Source organism: Heptranchias perlo, chromosome 2 (genome assembly GCF_035084215.1).
Source record: "Heptranchias perlo isolate sHepPer1 chromosome 2, sHepPer1.hap1, whole genome shotgun sequence".
Classification (NCBI taxonomy): Eukaryota; Metazoa; Chordata; class Chondrichthyes; order Hexanchiformes; family Hexanchidae; genus Heptranchias; species Heptranchias perlo.
In genome coordinates, this window is record NC_090326.1 from 92,310,178 (window position 1) to 92,336,609 (window position 26,432).

A 26,432-nucleotide genomic window follows, 5' to 3' on the forward strand; every position below is an offset into this window, starting at 1 on the left:
ATCTTCTTGAACCGCTGCAGTCTATGTGGTGAAGTTTCTCCCACAGTGCTGTTAGGTAGGGAGTTCCAGGATTTTGACCCAGCGATGATTAAGAACAGAGTGACTGAGCACTGAGAAATTTGAGCTGATTAGAGAGCCAACGTGGATTTGTAGAGGGTAGGTCATGTCTAACAAACCTAACTGAATTTTTTGAAGAAGTAACTGAAGTAGTAGACTGAGGAATGTCTATGGATGTGGTTTATATGGACTTTCAGAAGGTATTCGATAAGGTTCCACATAAGAGACTATTAGCTAAAATTAAAGCTCATGCAAATGAAGGCAAGTTATTGACCTGGTTAGGAGATTGGTTAGGTGGTAGAAGACAGAGATTAAGGATAATGTGCATGTACTCGAATTGAGGTCATCCATTCTGGACCAAAAAAGGATAGATCTGAGGATTTTTTTTAAATAGTGAAAAACTAGGAACAGTGCAAGTCCAGAGAGATTTAGGGGTCCATGTACACAGATCACTAAAATGTAGTCGTCAGGTACAAAAAATAATCAAAAAGGCTAATGGAATATTAGCCTTTATAACTAGAGGGCTAGAATATAAAAGGGGAGGAAGTTTTGCTACAGCTATACAAAGCCCTGTTTAGACCACATCTTGAGTACTGTGTACACTTCTGGGCACCGGAACTTAGAAAGGATATATTGGCTTTGCAGTGCAGATTCACCAGAATATTACCAGAGCTCCAAGGGCTAAATTATGAGGAGAGATTACATAAACTAGGCTTGTATTCCCTGGAATATAGACGGTTAAAGGGTGATTTGATTGAGGTTTTTAGGATTTTGAAAGGAATTGATAGGGTAGATAGAGAGAAACATTTTCTGCTGGTGGGAGAGTCTAGGAAAATGATAGTTAGGGTCTTAATCTCCTCTGCCTCTACCCCCCACAAGGCTGTTAGAGTCTAAAATAAAGTCTGCCTCCATCCAAAACCTCCTCCTCAGACCTGCCAAACCCTAGATAATCCCCCAAGACTTCTTCCTAGTCTCAAATCTCAGTGCACAGATAACCCGACTGCATTCCGTATGCCCTGATTCCCAGAACCACCCCAGTGCTCCCAGACCCAGAGACTTGCCTCCTCAGTGTCCCCAGATCCCAACATCCTTCCCCCACTGATCTGAGAATCTCCTTCTCCAATATTTTCAGAACCTTGGGAAGCCCCCTCTCGATGCTCCAACAGCCTGAGACCCTCGCACTCTCAAATACCGCCAAACCTTGAGCCTTCATCCCCCCATGACACGAGGTGTCAGCCTTGGTAGCACTCTCACCTTTGAGTTAGAAGGTCTTGTGTTTAAGCCCCAATCCAGAGACCTAAGCACATAATCCAGACTGACATTCCAGTGCAGTCCCCTCTGCTCTGAGATGGACATAAAAGATCCCATAGCAATATTCTAAGAAGAGCAGGGGAGCTCTCCCTAGTGTTCTGGCCAATATTTATCCCTCAACCAACATCACTAAACAGATTATCCTGTCATTATCTCATTGCTGTTTATGGGATCTTGAGGTGCACAAATGGTCTGCCACATTTTCCTTCATTACAACACTGACTACACATTAAAAGTACTTAATTGGCTGCAAAGCGCTTTTGGACGTCCTGAGGTCTTGAAAGGCGCTATATAAATGCAAATTATTTCCCTGACCGCGTTTTCCCCGCGCTCTCCGTGCGCAACGCCACGGGCGATCCGCCGGTGCCACACCGCTGGAGTCCGCGATGCCCAGGGCCGTTCCTACCTCCCACTCCTTCATGAATCTCTCCGTTTCCCGCAGTCCGGCCGTTTTGTTTCTCCTGAACTCGTCCCTGACGTACTGGTCACCCAAAGTGCGCAGGTCGGCGGGCATCAGCCGGTGGAGGAGCAGGAGCCGCTTGTAGAGCGCGCGCACCCGCGGGAGGTGAGCCGAGGCCATGCGTCTCCCTGGTAACGATTCTAACGGCTGTGAATGACCCGCGTTCCTCCTCACGAGAACCCGACAGTTTCAGTTCAAATCTTTCTACCGTGGTACGACACGAATATTCCTCCGAATGAATTCTCTATATCTCCGCAGGGGTAAACAAAAATCAGTACATAACTCTACGCTTCCGCACTTTCTTCATAATTGAAAAGGAAACGTCGATAAAATGTCACGCTTTGTTAAATTTATGTTCGTGAGTAGTTCGTATTTTTTGCCTTCTTATATTGGCTCCGGTGGCTCGTAGCGTCGATGGGTTCGTTAATGTTGTTGCACAAGGGCCACGGTGAGGAAGCGCGCTGGAGTTTACCGGCTGTTGCCGTAGTGACGGCGTCGCGAGGCCCGGGCGCGCCAGCCGCAAACTACAAAGTTGCGGCACCAAGTGTGTCTTGGACTCGTTGAGAAAAAAAACCGGAGGTAGGCGGAGGTCCCCGAGAAGGACAAGCGAGAGGAAAAAAAGGGGAAGACAGGTGATGTGCGGCCTTTTGGGTCCAATGGGTGTTATATTGAAGCGCTCCTTTTGACGCTTTGGTCCAGCGGGGAGTTTGGGCTTTTAAACATAAATCATATTGTAATGGGGGAGAATCTCTGCGGAGGTTCTCCCGCTCGTCCACTGTAACTTCCGCGATACAGACTTAGAAACCATTCAACTCCCTGCATTGCTCCAGCAGGCCGGCCTCCCATCTTCCAACCTCCTTAAACTTGAGCTCATTCAAAGCTCTGCATTCCTTATCCTAACTCCCATCACCTCTGTGCTCGCTGACCTACATTGGCTTCCAGTCAGGTAATGCTTCAGATTTAAAATTGGCATCCATGTTTTCAAATCCCTGTATGATTATGCTACTGTGAAGCGTCTTGGGACGTTTTATGGGGCCTAACTGAATGGCAGAACTGGTTTCTAGGGGCTGAATGGCCTACTCCTGTACCTAAACACACATATGACATCTTGAGCAGCACTTGGGATGTCTGGACATACCTAAGGGGGATCCTATGGTATACCTTCAACAATGCCTCCAAGATCATTGTTGTAGGTTGCAGAACTTTGTCATCCAAGGAAGCATAATGATGGAGTAGTGGAGGAGAGAGCTAGGCAGCCAGGAGCTAAGCAAAATGAAAATGAGAAACCTGAAGAGATTCCTGCTGAAGCAGTTTTGCAGACAACTAGGACCATGCAGCAGGCTCTTGTAAATGAGACCTTCATCCCAACATCCCATCTGTCTAATGCCTTTTAACAGTCTTCTCTATATTAACAATCAAATATATTTCCCTCAAAGTGCTCAGCGTATGTGTTCTTAGTGTGTTTTACCCTAAGCTGAGGGAGGGCCTCCAACTTCACTTCCCTCACTCACTTTCTACCTTGGGCTCAGTGATTTGCATCCATCACCCCCATCCTTGGTCACCCACATGGGCTTCTGATTCCCCAGGGTCTCATGTAAAAAATCCTGTCCTTGTCTTTAAATCTCTCCATGGCCTTGCCCCTCCCTATCTCCGTAACCTTCTCCAACCCTATGTTTCTCCCATGAATTCACCATTCTTCTGATTTTGACCTTTTCTGTATCCCCCCTTCCTTTGCCCCACCATTGGCAGATGGTCCTTCAGCCTCCTAGGTTGTATTCTCTGGAATTTCCTCCCTAAACCCCTCTGCCTCTACATCTCTCCCTCCTCCTTTGACTGACTGTCTTTAAAATCCAACTCTTTGATCAAGCCTTTACTTGCCTATTGTAATATCTACTTTTGCCCAAAGTACATTTTTTCATCCTGTGAAATGCCTTGGGACATTTTCCTACAATAAAGATGCTATATTAATGCAAGTTGTTGCTGAGAGACATGAGCATGGTAGGAAAAAAAATGAAGAGATGAGGAGGAAGAGAGAAAAAAGAAAGGAGGCAGAATAGATTGGGAGCAAGGATGGGAAGATAGTGGAAAAGAGAGCAATGGAGAATAAGATGTGGGGAAGAGAGTTGTGAGGGAGAGAGTGGTGGGGCGAGTTGCAGTTGAGATGGAAATGGAGAGAAAGAGTTTGGGGTAGCATGAAAAATCAGGAAAGATACAAAAACGTGAGATGGGGAAGATAGTGCAGATATGTGTATTGTGCTTACACAAACAAAATTTGACACAAAGCCACATAAGGAGTTTTTTTTTAATTCGTTCATGGGATGTGGGCATCGCTGGCGAGGCCAGCATTTATTGCCCATCCATAATTGCCTTTGAGAAGATGGTGGTGAGCTGCCTTGAAACGCTGCAGTCTGTGTGGTGAAAGTTCTCCCACAGTGCTGTTAGGAAGGGAGTTCCAGGATTTTGACCCAGCGATGATGAAGGAACGGCAATATATTTCCAAGTTGGGATGGTGTGTGACTTGGACAGGTGACCAAAAGCTTGGTCGAAGAGGTGGGTTTTAAGGAGCATCTTAAAGGAGGAGAGAGAGGTAGAGAGGCAAAGAGATTTAGGGAGGGATTTCCAGAGCTTAGGAAGTTGGTAGTGGTTGTTGGAGGCCAATGATCTCAGCCCCAGGACATTGCTGCAGGAGTTCCTCAGGGCAGTGTCCTAGGCCCAACCATCTTCAGCTGCTTCGTCATTGACCTTCCCTCCATCAAGTGCAGCTCCAACAACACTCAAGAAACTCAACACCATCCAGGTCAGAAATGGGGATGTTCGTTGATGATTGCATAGTGTTCAGTTCCATTCGCAACCCCTCAGATAATGAAGCAGTCCGTGCCTGCATGCAGCAAGACCTGGACAACATCCAGGCTTGGGCTGATAAGTGGCAAGTAACATTCGTGCCAGACAAGTGCCAGGCAATGACTATCTCTAACAAGAGAGAGTCTAACCACCTCCCCTTGACATTCAACGACATTATCATTGCCGAATCCCCCACCATCAACATCCTGGAGGTCACCATTGACCATAAACTTAACTGGACCAGCCTTATAAATACTGTGGCTACAAGAACAGGTCAGAAACTGGGTATTCTGCGGCGAGTGACTCACCTCCTGACTCCCTAAAGCCTTTCCACTATCTACAAGGCACAAGTCAGGTGTATGATGGAATACTCTCCACTTGCCTGGATGAGTGCAGCTCCAACAACACTCAAGAAGCTCGACACCATCCAGGACAAAGCAGCCCGCTTGATTGGCACCCCATCCACCACCCTAAACATTCACTCCCTCCACCACCGGCGCAATGTGGCTGCAGTGTGTACCATCCACAGGATGCACTGCAGCAACTCGCCAAGGCTTCTTTGACAGCAGCTCCCAAACCCGTGACCTCTACCACCTAGAAGGACAAGAGCAGCAGGCACATGGGAACAACATCACCTGCACGTTCCCCTCCAAGTCACACACCATCCCGACTTGGAAATATATCGCCGTTCCTTCATCGTCACTGGGTCAAAATACTGGAACTCTCTTCCAAACAGCACTGTGGGAGAACCTTCATCATACGAACTGCAGCGGTTCAAGAAGGCAGCTCACCACCACCTTCTCAAGGTCAATTAGGGATGGGCAATAAATGCTGGCCTTGCCAACGATGCCCACATCCCATGAATGAATTTTAAAAAAATACGAGTGGGGAAAAAAAAAGGCAGTGTCGAGAATATGAGCAGAGTCCATGGCTATACAGGGCTGGATGTAAATATCCATTCTTAACAACTTTAACCATTGCCTGAGGCATTGGGAGGTGAACCTCATTGACTATCAATGACTAATTACAAGTGGCAATAGCTTGTTTTGGTTTAACGAACATAACGTATTTTCACGTGCAGCACTGTTAAGATAATCGCAGCTCCATAGCCCAGAAATCACAAGTATTGTTTGGTTCACTTAGAAATCAACAACAACTACTTGCATTTATATAGTCTCTTTACGCTGTAAAATGTCCCAAGGCACTTCACAGGAGCGATTTTCAAACAAAATTTGACACAAAGCCACATAAGGAGTTATTGGGACAGGTGACCAAAAGCTTGGTCGAAGAGGTAGGTTTTAAGGAGTGTCTTAAAGGAGGAGAGAGAAGTAGAGAGGCAAAGAAATTTAGGGAGGGACTTCCAGAGCTTATGGCCTAGGCAGCTGAAGGCAGGGCTGCCTATGGTGGAGTGATTAAAATCGGGGATAGGCAATTAACAAGAATTGGAGGAGCGAAGAGATCACGGAGGATTGTAGGGCTGGAGGAGGTGACAGAGATAGGGAGGGGCGAGGCCTTGGAGGGATTTGAAAACAAGGATGAGAATTTTAAAATCGAAGCGTTCCCGTGCCGGGAGCCAATGTAGGTCAGCGAGCACAGGGGTGATGGGTGAACGGGACTTAGTGCAAGTTAAGAAAAGGACAGCAGAATTTTGGAGGGTGGAAGATGGGAGGCCGGCCAGGGGAGCATTGGAATAATCAAGTCTAGAGGTAACAAAGGCATGGATGAGGATTTCAGCAGCACTTGAGCCGAGGCAGGGGCGGAGACGGGCGATGTTACAGAGTAGGCAGTCTTGGTGATGGAGCGGATATGTGGTCGGAAGCTCATCTCAGGGTCAAATAGGACGCCAAGGTTGCGAACGGTCTGGTTCAGCCTCAGACAGTAGCCAGGGAGAGGGATGGAGTCAGTGGCTAGGGAACAGAGTTTGTGGCAATATTTAGTTGGAGGAAATTTTTGCTCATCCAGTACTGAATGTCAGACAAGTAGTGTGACAAATCAGAGATAGTGGAGGGGTCGAGGAAGGTGATGGTGAGGTAGAGCTGGGTGTTGTCAGCGTACACATGGAACCTGATGTGTTTTGGGATGATGTTGCTGAGGAGCAGCATGTAGATGAGAAATAGGAGGGGGCCAAGGATAGATCCTTGGGCGACTCCAGAGGTAACGTTGCAGGAGTGGGAAGAGAAGCCATAACAGATGATTCTCTGGCTATGACTGGATAGATAAGAATGGAACCAGGCGAGCACAGTCCCACCCAGCTGGTTGATGGAGGAGAGGCGTTAGAGGAGGATGGTGTGGTCAACCATGTCAAAGGCTGCAGACAGGTCGAGAAGGTTAAGGAGGGTTAGTTTACCACAGTCACACTCACATAGGATGTCATTTGTGACTTTGATAAGGATCGTTTCAGTACTTTGGCAGGGACGGAAACCTGATTGGAGGGATTCAAACATGGAGTTGTGCTAAAGATGGACACGCATTTGGGAGACCACAACATGTTCAAGGACTTTGGAGAGGAAAGGGAGGTTGGAGATGGGCTGCTGGTTTTCAAGGATAGAGAGGTCAAGGGTGGCTTTTTGAGGATGGTGGTGATGACGGCAGATATGAAGGGGACGGGGACAGTACCTGAGGAGAGGGAACTGTTAACAATATCAGCTAACATGGGGGCCAGGAAGGGAAGTCGAGTGGTCAGTTGTTTGGTGGGAATCGGGTCGAGGGAGCAGAGGGTGGGTCTCATGGTCAAGCTGAGCTGGAGAGGGCATGAGTGGAGATAGGAGAGAAACTAGAGAAAGATGCAAGTTCTGGGCTCGGACCGGGGGGAACCATAGGGGTTGATGGGCTGCTGAAATTCGGTGGGGGGGTGGAGAAAAGGTGAAGAAGTAGCATTTATTAAACTGTTACTTCACATTTGTCTTCTTGCAGGAAGAAGAGGGAATGTTGCCTAAATCCAGGATTTCCAGGAATCGCAGAGGAGGAGCTAGAAAATATCCAAATAATGATGAATATGGTTATAACAGTAGATTTTATGCTCTTAAAATAGGCATTATCTGGCTCAGATAACTTGCCATCCCTACACTCTTTCAAAGCTGCTGTCATCACCCCCCTCCAAAAATCTACTTTTATGCCCTCCTTTCTCTCCAACTACTGTTCCTAATGTGCCATAAAGGAGAAGTGAACTGAAACTAAAAACTATTTGGATATGTAGATAAAGAACTGCATGAACAATAATGTAGATTGACAATCTCATTTGTAGCATACAAGAATTAGTAGTGAAGGTACAATAGTTTGAAACTGATCTGCTGGTTCACCACTCCTCCAGGATTTTTTTTTCCTCTAATTCTTCTCCCAATCCTCTTCCCCCCCCCCCCCCCCCCCCCATACACACACAATTTCTTAGTTTCTTAAACATGTATACCAGTCACTGAAAGCGAGCATTCAGGCGCAGAAAGCAGTTAGGAAGGCGAATGGTATGTTGGTGTTCATTGCAAGAGGATTTGAGTACAGGAACAGGGATGTCTTACTGCAGTTGTACAGGGCCTTGGTGAGACCACATTTGGAGTATTGTGTGCAGTTTTGGTCTCCTTATCTGAGGAAGGATGCCCTTGCCATGGAGGGAGTGCAACAAAGGTTTACTAGACTGATTCCTGGAATGGCAGGACTGATGTATGAGGAGCGATCGGGTCGACTAGGCCTATATTCACTAGAGTTTAGAAGAATGAGAGGTGATCTCATCAAAACATAGAAAATTCTAACAGGACTAGACAGACTAGATGCAGGGAGGATGTTCCCCATGGCTGGGGAGTCCAGAACCAGGGGTCAAAGTCTCAGGATATGCCATTTAGAACCGAGATGGGGAGAAATTTCTTCACTCAGAGGGTGGTGAACCTGTGGAATTCTCTACCACAGAAGGCAGTGGAGGCCAAGTCATTAAATATATTCAAGAAGGAGATAGATATATTTCTTAATGCTAAAGGGATCAAGGGATATGGGGGAAAAAGCAGGAACAGGGTACTGAGTTAGACGATCAGCCATGATCATTTTGAATGGCGGAGCAGGGCCGAATGGCCTACTCTTGCTCCTATTTTCTATGATCTATGTTCTCCACATCACTAAACTCATTTTGTCCGTGATGCCCACCACCTGTCCCCTTGATTCCCTCACGTCCCAGCTCTCTGACCTCCCAACATCCCGTCATCAACCTGACTTGTCCTCTGGCATGATCCCTACACTCTTTCAAAGCTGCTGTCATCACCCCCCTCCAAAAATCTACTTTTATGCCCTCCTTTCTCTCCAACTACTGTTCATTTCCTGTGAATCTGGAAAGTTGTTGAAACTTCTGTCCCGGGACAGTGAAACATGTGCTATTTGATTGGTTCCTGGAAAATATTTAGTGTTCCTTTACCCACTGCAGCTGGATAAATCAATAGCTAACACAGTTGCATATAAAGATCATTTTCTAAATGGTGATTGTTTTCAAATTCTCTGTAAACAAATAAAGCACAGATGCTCAAAATCATCTGTCTTTGTATCTCAATTTGTCTCTTACTCTGAGCTAGTTTCTCTCTGAAGTAACAAATAGAAATTGCGAATAGTATTGCTGTGAACCTTTACACTAAAGCTTTTAAAATTCATCTACTGACTTGTTTTTAAATCATAGAGAACAACAAATTCATAGATCTGGTCACTGCATGAAGAAATAAATATTTCCATTTACACTGAATCATGCCATGCATGCTGGGAAATGTTAAATAGTGCACATGCTCAGATTGCAGTATTTTGGGAGTAGCAGATGCATGTGTAATTGGTAATGCCTTTCAGTTCATAAAGTGATAAAGTTCTGGGAGAAATATCAACTCTGTGCACTGACTTCTCAGAGAGGCCATGATGTGGAGATGCCGGTGATGGACTGGGGTTGACAATTGTAAACAATTTTACAACACCAAGTTATAGTCCAGCAATTTTATTTTAAATTCACAAGCTTTCGGAGGCTTCCTCCTTCCTCAGGTGAACGTTGTTGGAAATGAAATCCTCGAAATGAAATTGCATTTATAAATCACAGAACAATGCTTGGTGATTACAGACAGTTTTTTCAACTGCCCGTTGCCAAGGCAATCAGTGTGCAGACAGACAGGTGTTACCTGCAAGGTCTCCGAATATACAAATCACCAAAAAAAAAACAGATAGAGAGGTAGAAACATAGAAAAGACAGCAACTGACCCGTTATATTAAAAACAGATAACATTTGTTCGCTGGTGGGGTAACGTGTATACTAACTTAGCAGGACCTCCTCCCTGTTCTTTCCTACATCATTGGTCCCAACATCGATCACGACAACTGGTTACTCCCCCTCCCTTTCCAAGTTCCTTTCCAGTTATTTTGAGATAGCCCTTATCCTGGCACCGGTTAAGCAACACACTCTCATGGACTCTTGATCACGATTGAAGAAAATACTCTATCTCCTCATGGGTGCGGAACTTGGCTATCAATTTCTGCTCGACGATTTTGCGTTGTCGTGTGTCTCAGAGAGGCTGAGACCTCCCAAGGAAAAAGATTAATGAAGGTGTTCAAATATGCAAAAGACAAGTTTATACGCAAGTTTAATAATGTAAAAAATTTTTTTTTACATTATAAACCATATTGTGAATTTGTGGTGAAGAAAATTGGTGGAAAAAAGATTTTTGAAAACAAATGAGTGATTTGATTGGTTCAAGTATGACAGAAATTTTGATGAATTGCACCCTGATGCCAAAGTGTAATGGACATCAGTAAATTCACACATTCATATCATTTTTATAATATACTAGCAAATTTTCTGTGACGTTGCCCATGGTGAGTCTGAGCTTTTACAGAACCAATAACTTTGTTTCTACAGTCATTTCTAACAATTGTTCCACATCCTCTTCTAGTACACCTACAGTCTCACTTCCATTATTTGTTAAAACTGATGCAAACGTTTTATTTAATATCTCTGCCATCCCTTCAACCACAACAATGGTAGAGCAGGAGACAGTCCAAGGTGGAGAGGAGAAAAATAGAAAGGTTGTAATTATAGGGGATTCAATAATTATGGAGATAGAGTATTTTCTTCAATCGTGATCAAGAGTCCATGAGAGTGTGTTGCTTAACCGGTGCCAGGATAAGGGCTATCTCAAAATAACTGGAAAGGAACTTGGAAAGGGAGGGGGAGTAACCAGTTGTCGTGATCGATGTTGGGACCAATGATGTAGGAAAGAACAGGGAGGAGGTCCTGCTAAGTGAGTATAAGAACCTAGGCGCTAAATTAAAAAGCAGGACTTCGAGGGTAGTTCTGGATTACTACCCGAGCCACGTGCTAATTGGCATAGAGATAAACAGATCAGGAAAGTAAATATGTGGCTGAAGACTGGTGTGGGAAGGAGAGGTCCCATTTCATGGGATACTGGCAGAAGTATTGGGATGGGCTGCACCTGAATCGGGCTGGGACCAAGGTCCTAGCAGAAAGGATAAATGAAACTAGAATGGACCTTATTCCAACAAAGGGGAGGGTCCTGGTGGAAATAATAATAACCTAAAGATAAATAAAAGTGGGGATAAGAGCGAAGGTCAGAGTATAAAAAGTGTTAAAGGATTATAGGAAGTAAAAATGAAATGGAATCATAGAAAGGTTACAGCATGGAAGGAGGCCATCGAGTCCGTATCGGCTCTATGCAAGAGCAATCCAGCTAGTCCCACTCCCCCGCCCTTTCCCCGTAGCCCTGCAAATTTTTTCCATTCAAGTACTTATCTAGTTCCCTTTTGAAGGCCATGATTGAATCTGCCTCCACCACCCCCTCAGGCAGTGCATTCCGGATCCTAACCACTTGCTGTGTAAAAAAATTTTTCCTCATGTCACCTTTGGTTCTTTTGCCAATCACCTTAAATCTATGTCCTCTGGTCCTTGACCCTTCTGCCAATGAGAACAGTTTCTCCCTATCTACTCGTCTAGACACTTCGTGATTTTGAATACCTCTATCAAATCTCCTCGCAACCGTCTCTGTTTCAAGGAGAACAGCCCCAGCTTCTCTAGTCTATCCTCGCAACTGAAGTCCCTATTTCCTGGAATCATTCTAGTAAATCTCTTCTGCACCCTTTCTAAGGCCTTCACATCTTTCCTGAAGTGCGGTGCCCAGAACTAGATACAATACTCCAATTGTGGCTGAACCAATGTTTTATAAAGGTTCTTCATGACTTCCATACTTTTGTACTCTATGCCTCTATTTATAAAGCCCAGGATCCCGTATGCTCTTTTAACCACTTTCTCAACATGCCCTGCCACCTTCAACGATTTTTGCACATATACTCCCAGATCTCTCTGTTCCTGTACCCCTTTTAGAGTTGTGCCCCTAGTTTATATTGCCTCTCCTCGTTCTTCCTACCAAAATGTATCACTTCGCATTTTTCTGCGTTAAATTTCATCTGATACCACCATCCTGTCTATATCCTCTTGAAGTCCATCACTATCCTCCTCACTGTTTACTATTCTTCCAAGTTTTATGTCATCTGCAAATTTGGAAATTGTGCCAAGTCCACGTCATTAATATATATCAAGAAAAGCAGTGGTCCCAGCACTGACCCCTGGGGAACACCACAGTACACCTCCCTCCAGTCCGAAAAACAATTGTTCACCACTACTCTCTCTTTCCTGTCACTTAGTTAATTCTGTTTCCATGTTGCTACTGCCCCCTTTATTCCATGGGCCACAATCTTGATGACAAGCCTATTATGCAGCACTTTACCAAACGCCTTTTGAAAGTCCATATGCACCACATCAACTGCATTGCCCTCATCAAAAAACTTTATCAGGTTAGTTAAACACGATTTGCCTTGAACAAGTCTGTGCTGACTTTCCCTAATCAATCCACCCTCATTCAAGTGACTGTTAATTGTGTCCCGGATTATCGTTTCTAAAGTTTCCCCACCACTGAGTTAAACTGACTGGCCTAAAGTTGCTGGATTTATCCTTACACCCTTTTTTGAACAAGGGTGTAGCATTGGCAATTCTCCAGTCCTCTGGCACCACACCTGTTAAAAATAAAGCAAGAGTGATGAAAAATAAGAACATATTAAATTGCCTGTATAACAATGTAAAGAGCATCAGCAATAAAGGTTGTGATAAGTTAAAAGTGTGAGAAATACACCATCGGGGCATATGGGCACTTATTCAAATAAGAGTTATGCATCAAGCATAAGAAATTAAACAAATGAGTTAGAAGCACAAAATCATCTTAAAGGATATAGTGTAGTCACCATTACAGAGACTAGCCCACAAGCTGAGCATGACTGGGAACTAAATATTCCAGGCTCTAGGAGCTTTAGAAAGAATAGGGAAATTGGGAAAGGCACAACAATATTGATAAAAGGCACAATTACAGAAGTGGAAAGAAAAGATTTCAGTAAAAGTGATCGGGCATTGCAAACACTATAAGTAGAACTAAGGAACAGCAAAGGATGCATGACTCTGGGGGGAGTTGTCTACTAGATCTTCTGACAGTAGTAATGTAGTAGGGAATGTATAAATACAGAGATCAAGGAAGCATAGAGCAGAAATAATGTGGTTATAACGGGAGATTTAAATTTTTACATAGCAGAACAGCTCAAGTAATAAAGGCAATGAATTGTTCAAATGTATTCTGGACAGTTTTTCTGGAACAATATGTTTTGGAACAGACATGTGAACAGGCCGCACTAGATTTAGTGATGAGTAATGCACCAGAATTGGTTAACAATCAGACTGTAAGGGACCCTCTTGCACATAGTGACCATAATATGACTGAATTTGATATTAGGTTTGAGAGGGAGAATCTGCCCTCCCTTTCCTTTGACTATCCTTTTATTCTTTATATGTTTATAAAAGACTTTAGGGTTTCCTTTTATGTGTCTAGTCTGTACCCAAACTATCTCCTCCTTGAAGGCCGCCCATTGCTCATTTACTAATTTACCTGCCAATCTTTGTTTTCAATCCATCTGGCCAAGTCCCTTTTCAACTCACTGAAATTAGCCCTCTTCCAGTTGAGTATCTTCACCTTCAAGTTAGCTGTGACTTTAACAACCATAGGCAGAGCAGAGGTGGTCATAGACGTGATCCTCAAGTCATGTGCTACTGTTGACAGTTTAATGACTACCTCCCTAGAGAGTGACAACCTCCTCAGACATTGCTCCTCTGTTAGACCTTTGCATGACATTCTCCCCCTATAGACTCCCTCCCATGTATGCAACCTTCTCCTGAGAGTTTCATGTCTGCGTATCATCATCTCTCGTGTGTCGTCCTCCTAATCTAACTGCGTAATGGCAGCCATCATTAACAGAAACAAAATCCACTTGTTAGTTGCTGCAATGAGTTTGTTCCATTAGTTCCAGTTCTAAGCAGGGCTTGTAGGTGACATATCAATGGGTTCAATAGTGATTCAAAATTTCAAAGTGCCTGCTTTAATTGGATTTTCACAAACATGCACACATAATGAGCAGAATCAGTGCTCTTGCAACAGCTTCTATTCACAAAGGATGACTAATTTGATGCACTCAGCATTTTTTTTTCTTCTTGATGCACTCAGCATTGCTGTTTCTGAATGTTGCAAAACTGTTGGAAATATCGGCACACGGAATTTCAATCCCTGGAAGTTCAGAATATCGTAGAAGTTTCAAGAAAAAGTGGATTTAATGTATAACATACACAATGAATTGTTTTAGGTTGTTTTATTTGTTGAATGTTAGCTTGGCTCAGTTGGCATTCTCACCTCTGGGTTAGTAGCTTGAAGATTCAAGCCCGAGTTCAGGACATGATCATGTAATCTAGGGTGACACTCCAGTGCCGTACTGAGAGTGCTGTATGGCCTGGGGTACTGTCATTTGGATGAGAAGGTAAAATTGAGGCACTGGCTGTCTGAACGGCACTATTCAAAGAAGAACATGGAGTTAGTGTTAGTTTCAATTTTTAAACTGTTTTTATATTTGCCCTTTCCCCTCTGCTTCAAATCAATTTTCAGTCAAGAGAGTGAGCCTCTGCTAATTCTACTTTGTAAATGGTAAGATGAATTGACCTCTCATTTCACCTTCCTTCCTGTATGGAAGCATTTGACTCCCAATTGTGACTTCACATGTCAAACCCAAAATGGAAACTTGGCAATGGGCAATCTAATATAAAAACTTTTAAGTAATCGTGGAAACCAAACACATGATTGACTATTGCATAGTTAAAATATAAAGGCATTGTGGTACCTATGAAAAGAACATTCTAGGCTTCAAACCACCAATATTTAACATATATGATATTCCTCCATTATCCTGCATTGGTTTTGTTGGAAACCGATGTAGGTTTTCAAAGATGGAACACACGCATAAATTACATTTTTAGACATTTAGCCAACTTTCAAGGTTTGCATTTTCACTGTAGGGTTTCTGAAATCTTCTGCATGTTGAAGAAATCCAATTTTGTTTGTAACACTAATTTCTTTTATACTTTCATCTACACAATAATAAGTTTCAAAATGGTTATCTTCCACTTATTAGTAGAAATCATCAACTTCAGAGAAAAATCATTAGCAGCTCTTTGTTACTGTGCTAGGTAGAATGCATAGAAATCTCTTAGATGTAATATCTCGTTTATCTTCCAGAACTACTTCCCATTCAGACTAATATGGTGAAGCTGCAAGGTACTCTGGATTTGCCCATTTGCATTGCAGGGCAGATTCAGAACATCAGAGTGCACAAGACTCTGTGTGCACAGTTGTCCAAAGGTTGCAATCTGCAACTCTATTGAACGACCTTGCAAAAGTGTAATTATTAAAAGGTTATAATTTGTGACTTCATATTTGTGGTCATAGACTTTCCGCAATATTGGTGAAAGATCCGATCAATTCATTGCTTGTCCTGTACTGCCAACAGCAGGCATTTACATTTGTAGCTAGCAGTGTTTTGCCTCCAGAGACTGGGAGTGAAACTCTGACAAGGTAGTGTTCTATGGCTCCAGAAGCATGTTATCTCATGTGCTATCAAAGTGCCACTAACACAGTGTTGGCCAATATGTTAGCCACTAGCCACATGTGGCTAAATAGGAATCTAGATGTTGATAATTGCATTTCTGATTATTAAATAAAAAATTATGATAGACACCGTCATAGGGCACATGATCTCAATATTTATATTCGCACGCCATTTGAATGCGTTCTTCAATTTTTTTGAGCATTTGTTGGTAAAATGTTAAGATGAAAAGCAGTGTACAAGTTTTTTAAAATCTTTGTGTGCTTAACTTCCATGGTCGCTAAATGGTGGGATATGTTTATGTAAATATCTAGGATTGCAATGGGATCTTGATAAATTGGGCCAGTGGGCCGATGAATGGCAGATGGAGTTTAATTTAGATAAATGTGAGGTGATGCATTTTGGTAGATCGAATCGGGCCAGGACCTACTCCGTTAATGGTAGGGTGTTGGGGAGAGTTATAGAACAAAGAGATCTAAGAGTACAGGTTCATAGCTCCTTGAAAGTGGAGTCACAGGTGGATAGGGTGGTGAAGAAGGCATTCAGCATGCTTGGTTTCATTGGTCAGAACATTGAATACAGGAGTTGGGATGTCTTGTTGAAGTTGTACAAGACATTAGTAAGGCCACACTTGGAATACTGTGTACAGTTCTGGTCACCCTATTATAGAAAGGATATTATTAAACTAGAAAGAGTGCAGAAAAGATTTACTAGGATGCTACCGGGACTTGATGGTTTGACTTATAGGGAGAGGTTGGATAGACTGAGACTTTATTCCCTGGAGAGTAGGAGGTTTAGGGGTGATCTTATATAAGTCTATAAAATAATGAGGGGCATAGATAAGGTCGATAGTCAAAATCTTTTCCCAAAAGGTAGGGGAGTCTATAACGAGGGGGCATAGATTTACGGTGAGAGGGGAGAGATACAAAAGGGTCCAGAGGGGCAATTTTTTCACTCAAAGAGTGGTGAGTGTCTGGAACGAGCTGCCAGAGGCAGTAAATGAGGCGGGTACAATTTTGTCTTTTAAAAAGCATTTGGACAGTTACATGGGTAAGATGGGTATAGAGGGATATGGGCCAAGTGCAGGCAATTGGGACTAGCTTAGTGGTATAAACTGGGCGACATGGACATGTTGGGCCGAAGGGCCTGTTTCCATGTTGTAAACTTCTATGATTCTATGAAATATACACAAGTACATTTACCTGTGTTGTGTGAGTATATGTAAGGCATTTTCTACTAAAATTAGTGCCTGTGGCTAAAATGGTGTCGCGATAGCCACACCTGTGGCTAGTCAGCAATTTCTATTGGACAACACTGAATTAACATATACTTGCTGCCAGTAATAATATAAAGGATCCCCGATTTTACGAGGCTCTTCTGCCAATACAAAGCCTCAATGTGGGTAGGAATGGATATAAAACCTCATGCACCCGTGCTGAATTTTTCAATTTGGGAATTAGCTGGGTGAAATGAGGTTCCTTTTCAGGCAAGCGCAAGCATTAGTTAATGTGAATCATTATGTTAATTAGGTACTTTGCCATATTTCATGAGTTTTTGCTGAGCTCTGCCCCAGCATGTACCTTGCCTTGTAAATTGGGTGCATGACTGCCTATGTTTTAATATAATCCTTAAAGCAAGGTTGCTATTATTGGAGTTGGCGGAGAACTGTTTTTCTGTCATGGGCATTTATCTGCTTTAAAAATTAACATTCAATGTAGTTTTTTTTGTTGCCTGTGCATTTCTGCATCATTGCAAAACAATTTACTTTGCCAGCCAAGACTTTTGTGCAATTGTTCCAATTGCTGCTGCATTACAAGTTGCAACTAACAAAGTTCTGAGGGTGGGAATCCCCTCGGCTGTTCCAAGTGTGCTGTGTGAAAGATGATTTCAGAGAGGGCAACAGCTTCAGGTGCAACAACACCTCAGGTATTCTGTTCACACCTGTCAATACATGAGGTCCTATATTTGTAGACCATGCCACACCTACCCGAACATGTTGGAGAAGTCCTGACTTTGCCACTTCCACTTCACTGTATAGGCAGTGACAAAGCTGTACCATTTGCAACAGGCAGACCTACAGACAACCTTGAGGACTGGGATGGCTCTTCCTGTGATAGTGACGGTCACAATAGCATTAAACTCCTAAACTACAGAAGCATTCCAGGCCACCACACGGGATATCTGACAGATAAGCCAGTCTGCAGCTCATATCGTATAGAGCAAGACAAGCTTGTCTGGAGAAATAGCTTCATAACAGGAAAGGAGACATTAACTGGGCAGATATAAAACGTTTACTGCCAGGCAGCCTTCCCAAGAAATCACAGCTTTCTAAAAGGCACCCAGGTAGCCATTAGGGCTCCACATGTCAACACCCAATGCATACGTAAACATGAAAAGATTACGTTCCATAAATTCCCAGATGGGAGCTGACCATAGAACTGTAAAACTGCACATTATGCCTGTATCCAATAAGCTCCAATGATGCTTTTATAGCATAGCATAATTTAAAGGTCCCAATAGAATAAATGGATGGCTGTTGGGAGACCAGGGCTACTGTCTGCATCCATTATTGATGACTCCACTTAGAAATCCCCAAGCAGCAGTAGAGAGCAAATGTAGTGAGGTCCAATTCATCACCTTAATTACTGTGCACACTATAGGTGTGCAAACGCAACAATTCTATTGTTTGAACTGCTCAGGGAGGTTGTTGCTGTAGTCACAGTTAATCTTTGCAGGCTAGAAGATAGGTGTGGTCACTCTAATTAAAAAGCACTTCCAGTAATTGATGCATCTGGACCTTCAGACCCTAGGATGCTGCCCAGCATGAAACCATGCAGAGCAACTTCTGAGAATACAACATTCTCCACGGTGTGGAAAGAGGGTATGCAAAACTATATTTGAAGCAATAACAAAATTCTTATGTTCTCATGGAAAGAGATAAGCATAAGCTGTCTTCTGGCAAGCTGCAAACTCAAATGCAATCTTTATTTCTGCTCACTCTTAAAACTTAATTCTAACTGGCAAGTAGACTGCTGCTCTCAGAACTTGAACGTTCCAGATTCAAAACTGAACTTATTACCAACTACAACACGGATTACAAGATCTTTGCCAGGACGATGTCTGCTTGCCGTGGTACTGTGCTGATTAACATGATCCACCCAGACCAGTCCTACACGGTCCTGGGTTGGAGCATCCACGATAACATCCTCCTGGTCTGAGACCTGATCCACCATTTCCAGAGGACTGGTCTGTGGGTTGCCTTCCTTTCCCTTGATCAGGAGAAGGCGTTCGACAGGGTGGATCACGAATACTTATTCGGGACTCTGCGCACATTCGGGTTCGGGACGCATTTCGTTGCCCAGATCCGACTTCTGTGCGCTGCCATGGAGTGTCTGATTAAGATTAACGGATCTTTGACGGCGCCCCTTCGTTTTGAGAGAGGAGTGCGTCAGGGATGTCCATGTCCAGCCAATTATACACCATCCGCGTGGAGCCTTTCCTGCGCCTCTTGCAGAAGAGGTTGTCGGGACTGGCAGTGCGTGAGCCGGGCGTGGAGGTCATCCTTTCGGCTTATGCTGATAACATGACCTCATGGTCATGGATGCCATTGGCTTACAGAGGATGTGCGAGTGCCAGCAAGTGTACTGTCATGTCCTCCACAAGGATCATCTGGGATAAATGTTCTGGATTCCTGGTGGGTCGGTGGTGGGTGGACTCTGCCGGAGGAGCTCCGGCCCTTTGCCTGGAGCATCACTCACCTCCGGTACCTGGGCGTTTACCTTAGCACTGTCAAGGAAGCCTGGCCAGTGAACTGGCAAGAGCTGGAGACCAAAGTCACCACTCGCCGGGGGGGTTGGACAGGGGTACTCGAGGGCTGTCCTACAGGGGTCGAGCGCTGGTCATAAACCAGCTGGCAGCCACAATGTTATGGTACCAGTTGGTTGCTTTGATCCCTCCCCTTGAGTTTGTTGCCAAGATTCAGAAGAAGCTCGTCGACGTCTTCTGCGACAAAAGGAAGCATTGGGTCGCTGCTGCGATCCTGAGTCTCTCACTTAGGGAGGGCGGTCAGGCCCTGGCGTGCGTTCATACCCAAGTTGCCACTTTCCACCTTTGGAACAATACCTGTACGTTGAGGATGCTCCTAGATGGTGTGCACAGGCGACGTATTTCTTCCGCCAGCTGGACAGCCTGAACTACAACAAGCAGCTCCTGTTTGTTATGTTGCCGGGCGTCCTTGCAGAACCTGGATCTAATCAGGTGCGGAATATGGTTACCTCCAGCCGCAACTCTTCCCCGTCGGGGCGGCAGCCATCCTAAGGGAGCCACTGCTCAGGAATTTGCATCTCCACATGGTTGGCTTCAGCAGCACGGTGATGGCAGGGAGGATGACCCTGTTTGCCAAGGTAACCAGAGTCAGGGACTCTGGATGGTGAAGGAACGGGCTGGATGTCACCGAGAACATTGGCAGAACGGATGTCCTGGTGCTACGTCTGGTAAGTGGCCAAAGCCGTCCAGGTGCTAAAAGTTGCACTCGGCGCTGACAGCACTGGGTGTGTCAAGCACGTGGAGCAATCCCATCCAAACTGACCCCTGTTCGGCCAGAATTTCTCATCGGTATGAGGCCCCGAAAACTCCCTCGGAACCCTGCGCTTCACAACTTGAGCTGTCTCTCGGAAATTCCCTCCGTGCTATTCCACTCTGCACGGAAGGGTTTCGTGTGCGGGCTGCTCCTGCATACTCTCCACATCTTCGCCCTCATCTCCCGTCCGGACACGCCTTGGCATACCATCTTGTCGTCCGGCAGAGGCGGGGGTCGCCAATGAAGGGCTCTCTACGTGAGAGTCCTCCCCTGCACCAGTGGGGAAATGGGGTGGAGAGTGTTGCACGGAGCAGTGCCCACAAACGGCTGTTAAGCAATTTTATGGACTCCCAGGCTGCCTGTAATTTCTGTGGCCTGGATGAGTCCGTTTTCCATGTGTATGCCGAGTGTGAGAGGTTGCAGCCCCTGTTTAAATATTTAAAGGGGCTGCTCCTCAAGTTCTGGTTGCACTTCAGTCCCCACTCCTAATCTTTGGCCCCCTGGTGAGGAGGAGGGTGGGCAAGTCTGAGGATCTCCTCGTGGGTCTGCTCCAGGGCCTGGCCAAGGTGACCTTCTGCAGGTGCAGGTTAGATGTGGCTCGTGGAGATGTTCGCTCCGGCTGACTGCCTCTCTTCCGCGGAAAGCAATGGCAGGGCAGGTGGTGTGTCGTAACTGCAGCATGTGGGCGTTGGTGGAGAGCAGAGTGATCCCGAGCAACCACATCTGCAATAGGTGTCTGCAGTTCGAGGAACTTCAGCTCAGGAGTCTGAGCTGCAGACATTGCAAAGCATCTAGGAGGGGGAGAGTTATCTGGACACTTTGATCCACAACCAACGGATGAGATCAAAGCTCTGCGGTCCTGCCACATCCAGTTGTGAATGGTGGCGGACAATTAAACAACTAACGGGAGGAGGGAGTTCTGTGAGCATCCCCATTTTCAATGATGGCAGACTCCAGCATGTGAGTGCAAAAGACAAGGCTGAAGCGTTTGCAACCATCTTCAGCCAGAAGTGCCGAGTGGTTGATCCATCTCGGCCTCCTCCCGATATCACCACCATCACAGAAGCCGGTCTTCAACCAATCAAGAAACGGCTGAGTGCACTGGATACAGCAAAGGCTATGGGCCCCGACAACATCCCAGCTGTAGTGCTGAAGACTTGTGCTCCAGAACTAGCCGCACCATTAGCCAAACTGTTCCAGTACAGCTACAACACTGGCATCTACCCGACAATATGGAAAATTGCCCAGATATGGCATATCCATAAAAAGCTGGACAAATCCAATCCGGCCAATTACCGCCCCATCAGTCTACTCTCAATCATCAGCAAAGTGACGAAGGGTGTCGTCGACAGTGCTATCATGTGGCACTTACTCACCAACAACCTGCTCACCAATGCTCAGTTTGGGTTCCACCAGGACCACTCGGCTCCAGACCTCATTACAGCCTTGGTCCAAACATGGACAAAAGAGCTGAATTCCAGAGGTGAGGTGAGAGTGACTACCCTTGACATCAAGGAAGCATTTGACCAAGTGTGGCACCAAGGAGCCCTAGTAAAATTGAAGTCAATGGGAATCAGGGGGAAAACTCTCCAGTGCCTAGAGTCATACCGAGCACAAAGGAAAATGGTAGTGGTTGTTGGAGGCCAATCATCTCAGCCCCAGGACTTAGCCGCAGGAGTTCCTCAGGACAGTGCCCTTGGCCCAACCATTCAGCTGCTTCATCAATGACCTTCCCTCCATCATAATGTCAGAAATGGGGATGTTCGCTAATGATTGCACAGTGTTCAGTTCCATTCGCAACCCCTCAGATAATGAAGCAGTCCCTGCCCGCATGCAGCAAGACCTGGACAACATCCAGGCTTGGGCTCATAAGTGGCAAGTAACATTCGCGCCAGACAAGTGCCAGGCAATGACCATCTCAAACAAGAGAGCGTCTAATCACCTCCCCTTGACATTCACCGAATCCCCCACCATCAACATCCTGGGGGTCACCATTGATCAGAAACTTAACTGGACCAGCCACATAAATAATGTGGCTACAAGAGCAGGTCAAAGGCTGGGTATTCTGCGGCGAGTGACTCACCTCCTGACTCCCCAAAGCCTTTCCACCAAGGCACAAGTCAGGAGTGTGATGGAATACTCTCCACTTGCCTGGATGAGTGCAGCTCCAACAACATTCAAGAAGCTCGACACCATCCAGGACAAAGCAGCCCGCTTGATTGCTACCCCATCCACCACCCTAAACATTCACTCCCTTCAGCACCGGCCCACTGTGTACCATCTACAAGATGCACTGCAGCAACTCGCCAAGGCTTCTTCCACAACACCTCCCAAACCAGCGACCTCTACCACTTAGAAGGACAAGGGCAGCAGGCGCATGGGAACAACACTACCTCCACGTTCCCCTCTAAGTCACACACCATCCCGACTTGGAAAAATATCACCGTTCCTTCATCGTCGCTGGGTCAAAATCCTGGAATTCCCTTTCTAACAGCACTGTGGGAGAACCTTCACCGCACGGACTACAGGGTTGAAGAAAGTAGCTCAAGGGCAACTAGGGATGGGCAATAAATGCTGGCCTTGCCAGCGATGCCTAAATCCTGTGAATGAATAAAAAAAATTTATCCAGGAGGCAGTTACACCCCTTGGATTAGGTAGTAGTTTACATTTGTTCAATGATCAGGGACAGAAGAGTGTGACTGCGAGTCAGCCAGGTATGGAGACCCAGGATCTAGTGATGGAGGAGCCTCAGCCCTTGACCTTGTCCAACAGGTACGAGGTACTTGCTACCTGTATGGATGAGAGCAAAGACTGCAGGGAGGATGGGCAAACTGTCCATTGCACTGTGGTACAGGGGGCCATTCAAGTGGTGGGAGAAAAAGGAATGTGGTAGTGGTAGGGGACAGTACAGTCAGGGGGATAGATACTATTCTCTGCTGCCGCGACCAATAGTCCCGAAGGCTGTGTTGCCTTCCCGGTGCCAGGGTGAAAGACATCTCCTTGCGGCTGGGAAAGAACTTGGAGGATGAGGGGGAGGATTCAGTTATCATGGTCCACGTAGGAACCAACAACATAGGTAGAATGAAGCATGGGATGCTGCTGAGACAGTTTGAGGAGCTGGGGTCGAAATTAATAAGCAGAACCTCAAAGGTGGTAATCTCTGGATTACTACCTAAGTCACACGCAAATTGGTATAGGGACAAACAGATCAGAGAGTCAAATGCATGGCTCAAAGAGTGGTGTGGGAGATAGGGATTTCGATTCATGGAGCACTGGCACCAGTACTGGGGAAAAAGGGAACTGTTTCGTTGGGACGGGCTCCAATTAAACCAGGCTGGGACCAGCGTCCTGGTGAATCGAATAACTAGGGCTGCAGATAGGGCTTTAAACTAAAAAGTTGGGGGGGGGGGGTGAGGGGGCATCAGGTGAGGGGAAATTTAGAAATCTAATGAGAAAAGTCAAGGCAACAGAGCAGTGTAGTGATTTGGGTAAAGTTAAGCAGAGTGTGGCAGGAAGGGACAGTAAGTTTACAATGCTAGAGCATCAACAAATAAGGTCAAAGCAGGAAAAAATGGTAAAAAGTCAAAATTAAAGGCTCTTTATCTGAATGCACAGAGCATTCATAACAAGATAGATGAATTAGTTGCACAATAGAGATAAATGGGTTTGATCTAATAGCCATTACAGAGACATGGTTGCAAAGTGACCAAGATTGGGAACTAAATATTCCAGGGTACATGACGTTTAGAAAAGACAGGCAGAATGGAAAAGGAGGGGGTGTAGTCCTAATAATAAAGGATGACATAAGGACAGTGGTGAGAAAGGATCTTGGCTCGGAAGATCAGGAAGTAGAATCAGTATGGGTGAAAATGAGAAATAACAAGGGGCAGAAAACACTGTTGGGAGTAGTTTATAGGCCCCCTAATAGTAGCTATACCATTGGATAGAGTATTAATCATGAAATAATAGAAGCTTGTAACAAAGGTAATGCAGAAATCATGGGGGACTTTAATCGTCCTATAGACTAGGCAAATCAAATTGGCAAAAGTAGTTTGGAGGACAAGTTCATGGAATGCATTCAAGATGGTTTCCTAGAACAATACGTCATGGAAGCAACCAGGGAACTGGCTATTTTAGATCTTGTATTGTGTAATGAGACAGGGTTAATTAGTAATCTCACAGTAAAGGATCCTCTGGGTAAGAGTCATCATAATATGATAGAATTTCACATTGAGTTTGAGAGTGACGTACATAAGTCTGAAACTGGAGTCTTAAACTTAAGTAAAGCCAATTACATAGGTATGAGGCGTGAGTTGGCTAAGGTAGATTGAGAAATTAAATTAAAGTGTATGACCGTTGAAAAGCAATGGCAAACATTTAAAGGAATATTTCAATATTCTCAACAAATATACATTCCATTGAGAAATAAAAACTCCAAGGGAAAAGTGATCCACCCGTGGCTAACTAAAGAAGTTAAGGATGGTATTAGATTAAAAGAAGAGGCCTATAATGTTGCCAAGAAGAGTAGCAAGCCTGATGATTGGGAGAGTTTCAGAAACCAGCAGAGGACGACCAAAAAATTGATAAAATGGGAGAAAATAGAATATGAAAGTAAACTAGGAAGAAATACAAAAACGGATTGTAAGAGCTTCTACAAGTATGCAAAAAGGAAAAGGATAAGGCTGAGTTAGATAGATAAATGATTAACAAGGGAGTCAAAGGTTATAGTAGGTAGACGGAGAAGTAGGGTTGAGGTCGCAATCAGATCAGCCATGATCTTATCAAATGGCAGAGCAGGCTCGAGGGGCCGAATGGCCTACTCCTGCTCTTAATTCGTATGTTCGTAAAAGTAAACATTGGTCCCCTCGAGGCTGAGACAGGAGAAATTATAATGGGGAATCAGGAAATGGCAGATGCATTAAACAAATATTTTGTATCTGTCTTCACAGTAGAAGACACAAAAAGCATACCAGAAATAGTGGGGAACCAAAGGGCTAATGAGAGTGAGGAACTTAAAGTAATTAATATCAGTAGAGAAAAAGTACTTGAGAAACTAATGGGACTAAAAGCCGATAAATCCCCTGGACCTGATGGCCTACATCCGAGGGTTCTAAAAGAGGTGGCTGTAGAGATAGTGGATGCATTGGTTATGATCTTCCAAAATTCCCTAGATTCTATAACGGTCCCAGCGAATTGGAAGGTCGCAAATGTAACCCCGCTATTTGAGAAAGGAGGGCGAGAGAAAACAGGGAACTACAGGCCAATTAGCCTGACATCAGTTGTCGGGATAATGCTGGAATCCATTATTAAGGAAGTGGTAACAGGGCACTTAGAACATCATAGTATGATTAGGCACTGTCAACATGGTGTTATGAAAGGTAAATCGTGTTTGACAAATTTATTAGAGTTTTTTGAGGATGTAACTAGCGAGGTGGATGTCGTATATTTGAATTTTCAAAAGGCATTTGATAAGGTGCCACATCAGATCAGCCATGATCTCATTAAATGGCAGAGCAGGCTCGAGGGGCTGAATGGCCTACTCCTGCTCCTATCTCTTATGGTCTTATACATAAAAGGTTGTTACGCAAGATAAAGGCTCATGGGGTTGGGGGTATAGGCCGGAGAAACAACTTCTCAGCCTCTACCCTGGGGTACCACAAGGATCAGTGCTTGGGCCGCAGCTATTTACAATCTATATTAATGACTTGGATGAAGGGACCGAGTGTAATGTATCCAAGTTTGCTGATGATACAAAGCTAGGTGGGAAAGTAAGCTGTGAGGAGGATACAAAGAGCCTTCAAAGGGATATAGACAGGTTAAGTGAGTGGGCAAGAAGGTGGCAGATGGAGTATAATATGGGAAATGTGAGGTTATTCACTTTGTAGGATGAATAGAAAAACAGAATATTTTTTAAATGGTGAGAAACTATTAAATGACAGGGTAGATGCTGAGAGGTTGTTTCCCCTGGCTGGAGAGTCTAGAACTAGGGGGCATAGTCGCAGGACATGGGGTCGGCCATTTAAGACTGAGATGAGGAGGAATTTCTTTTCTCAGAGGGTTGTGACTCTTGGAATTCTCTACCCCTGTGGATGCTGAGTCATTGAGTATATCCAAGGCTGAGATAGATAGTTTTTTGGACTCTAGGGGAATCATAGAATCATAGAAGTTACAACATGGAAACAGGCCCTTCGGCCCAAC

The 26,432-nt window shown here is 44.8% G+C and overlaps 1 protein-coding gene and 1 long non-coding RNA gene across 3 annotated transcripts in view; one reads left to right on the forward strand and one right to left on the reverse strand.

Moving 5' to 3' along the window:
• Positions 1-2,190, reverse strand: part of sdhaf3 (succinate dehydrogenase complex assembly factor 3) — a 38,526-nt gene extending 36,336 nt beyond the window's left edge. The window contains exon 1 of the mRNA XM_068004200.1: positions 1,775-2,190. Within this exon, the coding sequence (XP_067860301.1) occupies positions 1,775-1,948 (174 nt within the window). The 5' untranslated portion in view covers positions 1,949-2,190. The remainder of the gene's footprint in view (positions 1-1,774) is intronic.
• On the forward strand, positions 1,725-9,194 carry LOC137341189 (uncharacterized). 2 transcript variants are annotated; one of them, XR_010966977.1, is made up of 2 exons: positions 1,725-2,186; positions 7,583-9,194. It is a non-coding gene; the product is annotated as an uncharacterized lncRNA (long non-coding RNA). The 2 variants fall into 2 exon arrangements; XR_010966976.1 differs by lacking the exon at positions 1,725-2,186 and adding an exon at positions 2,199-2,460.
• The last annotated feature ends 17,238 nt before the right edge of the window (positions 9,195-26,432 follow it).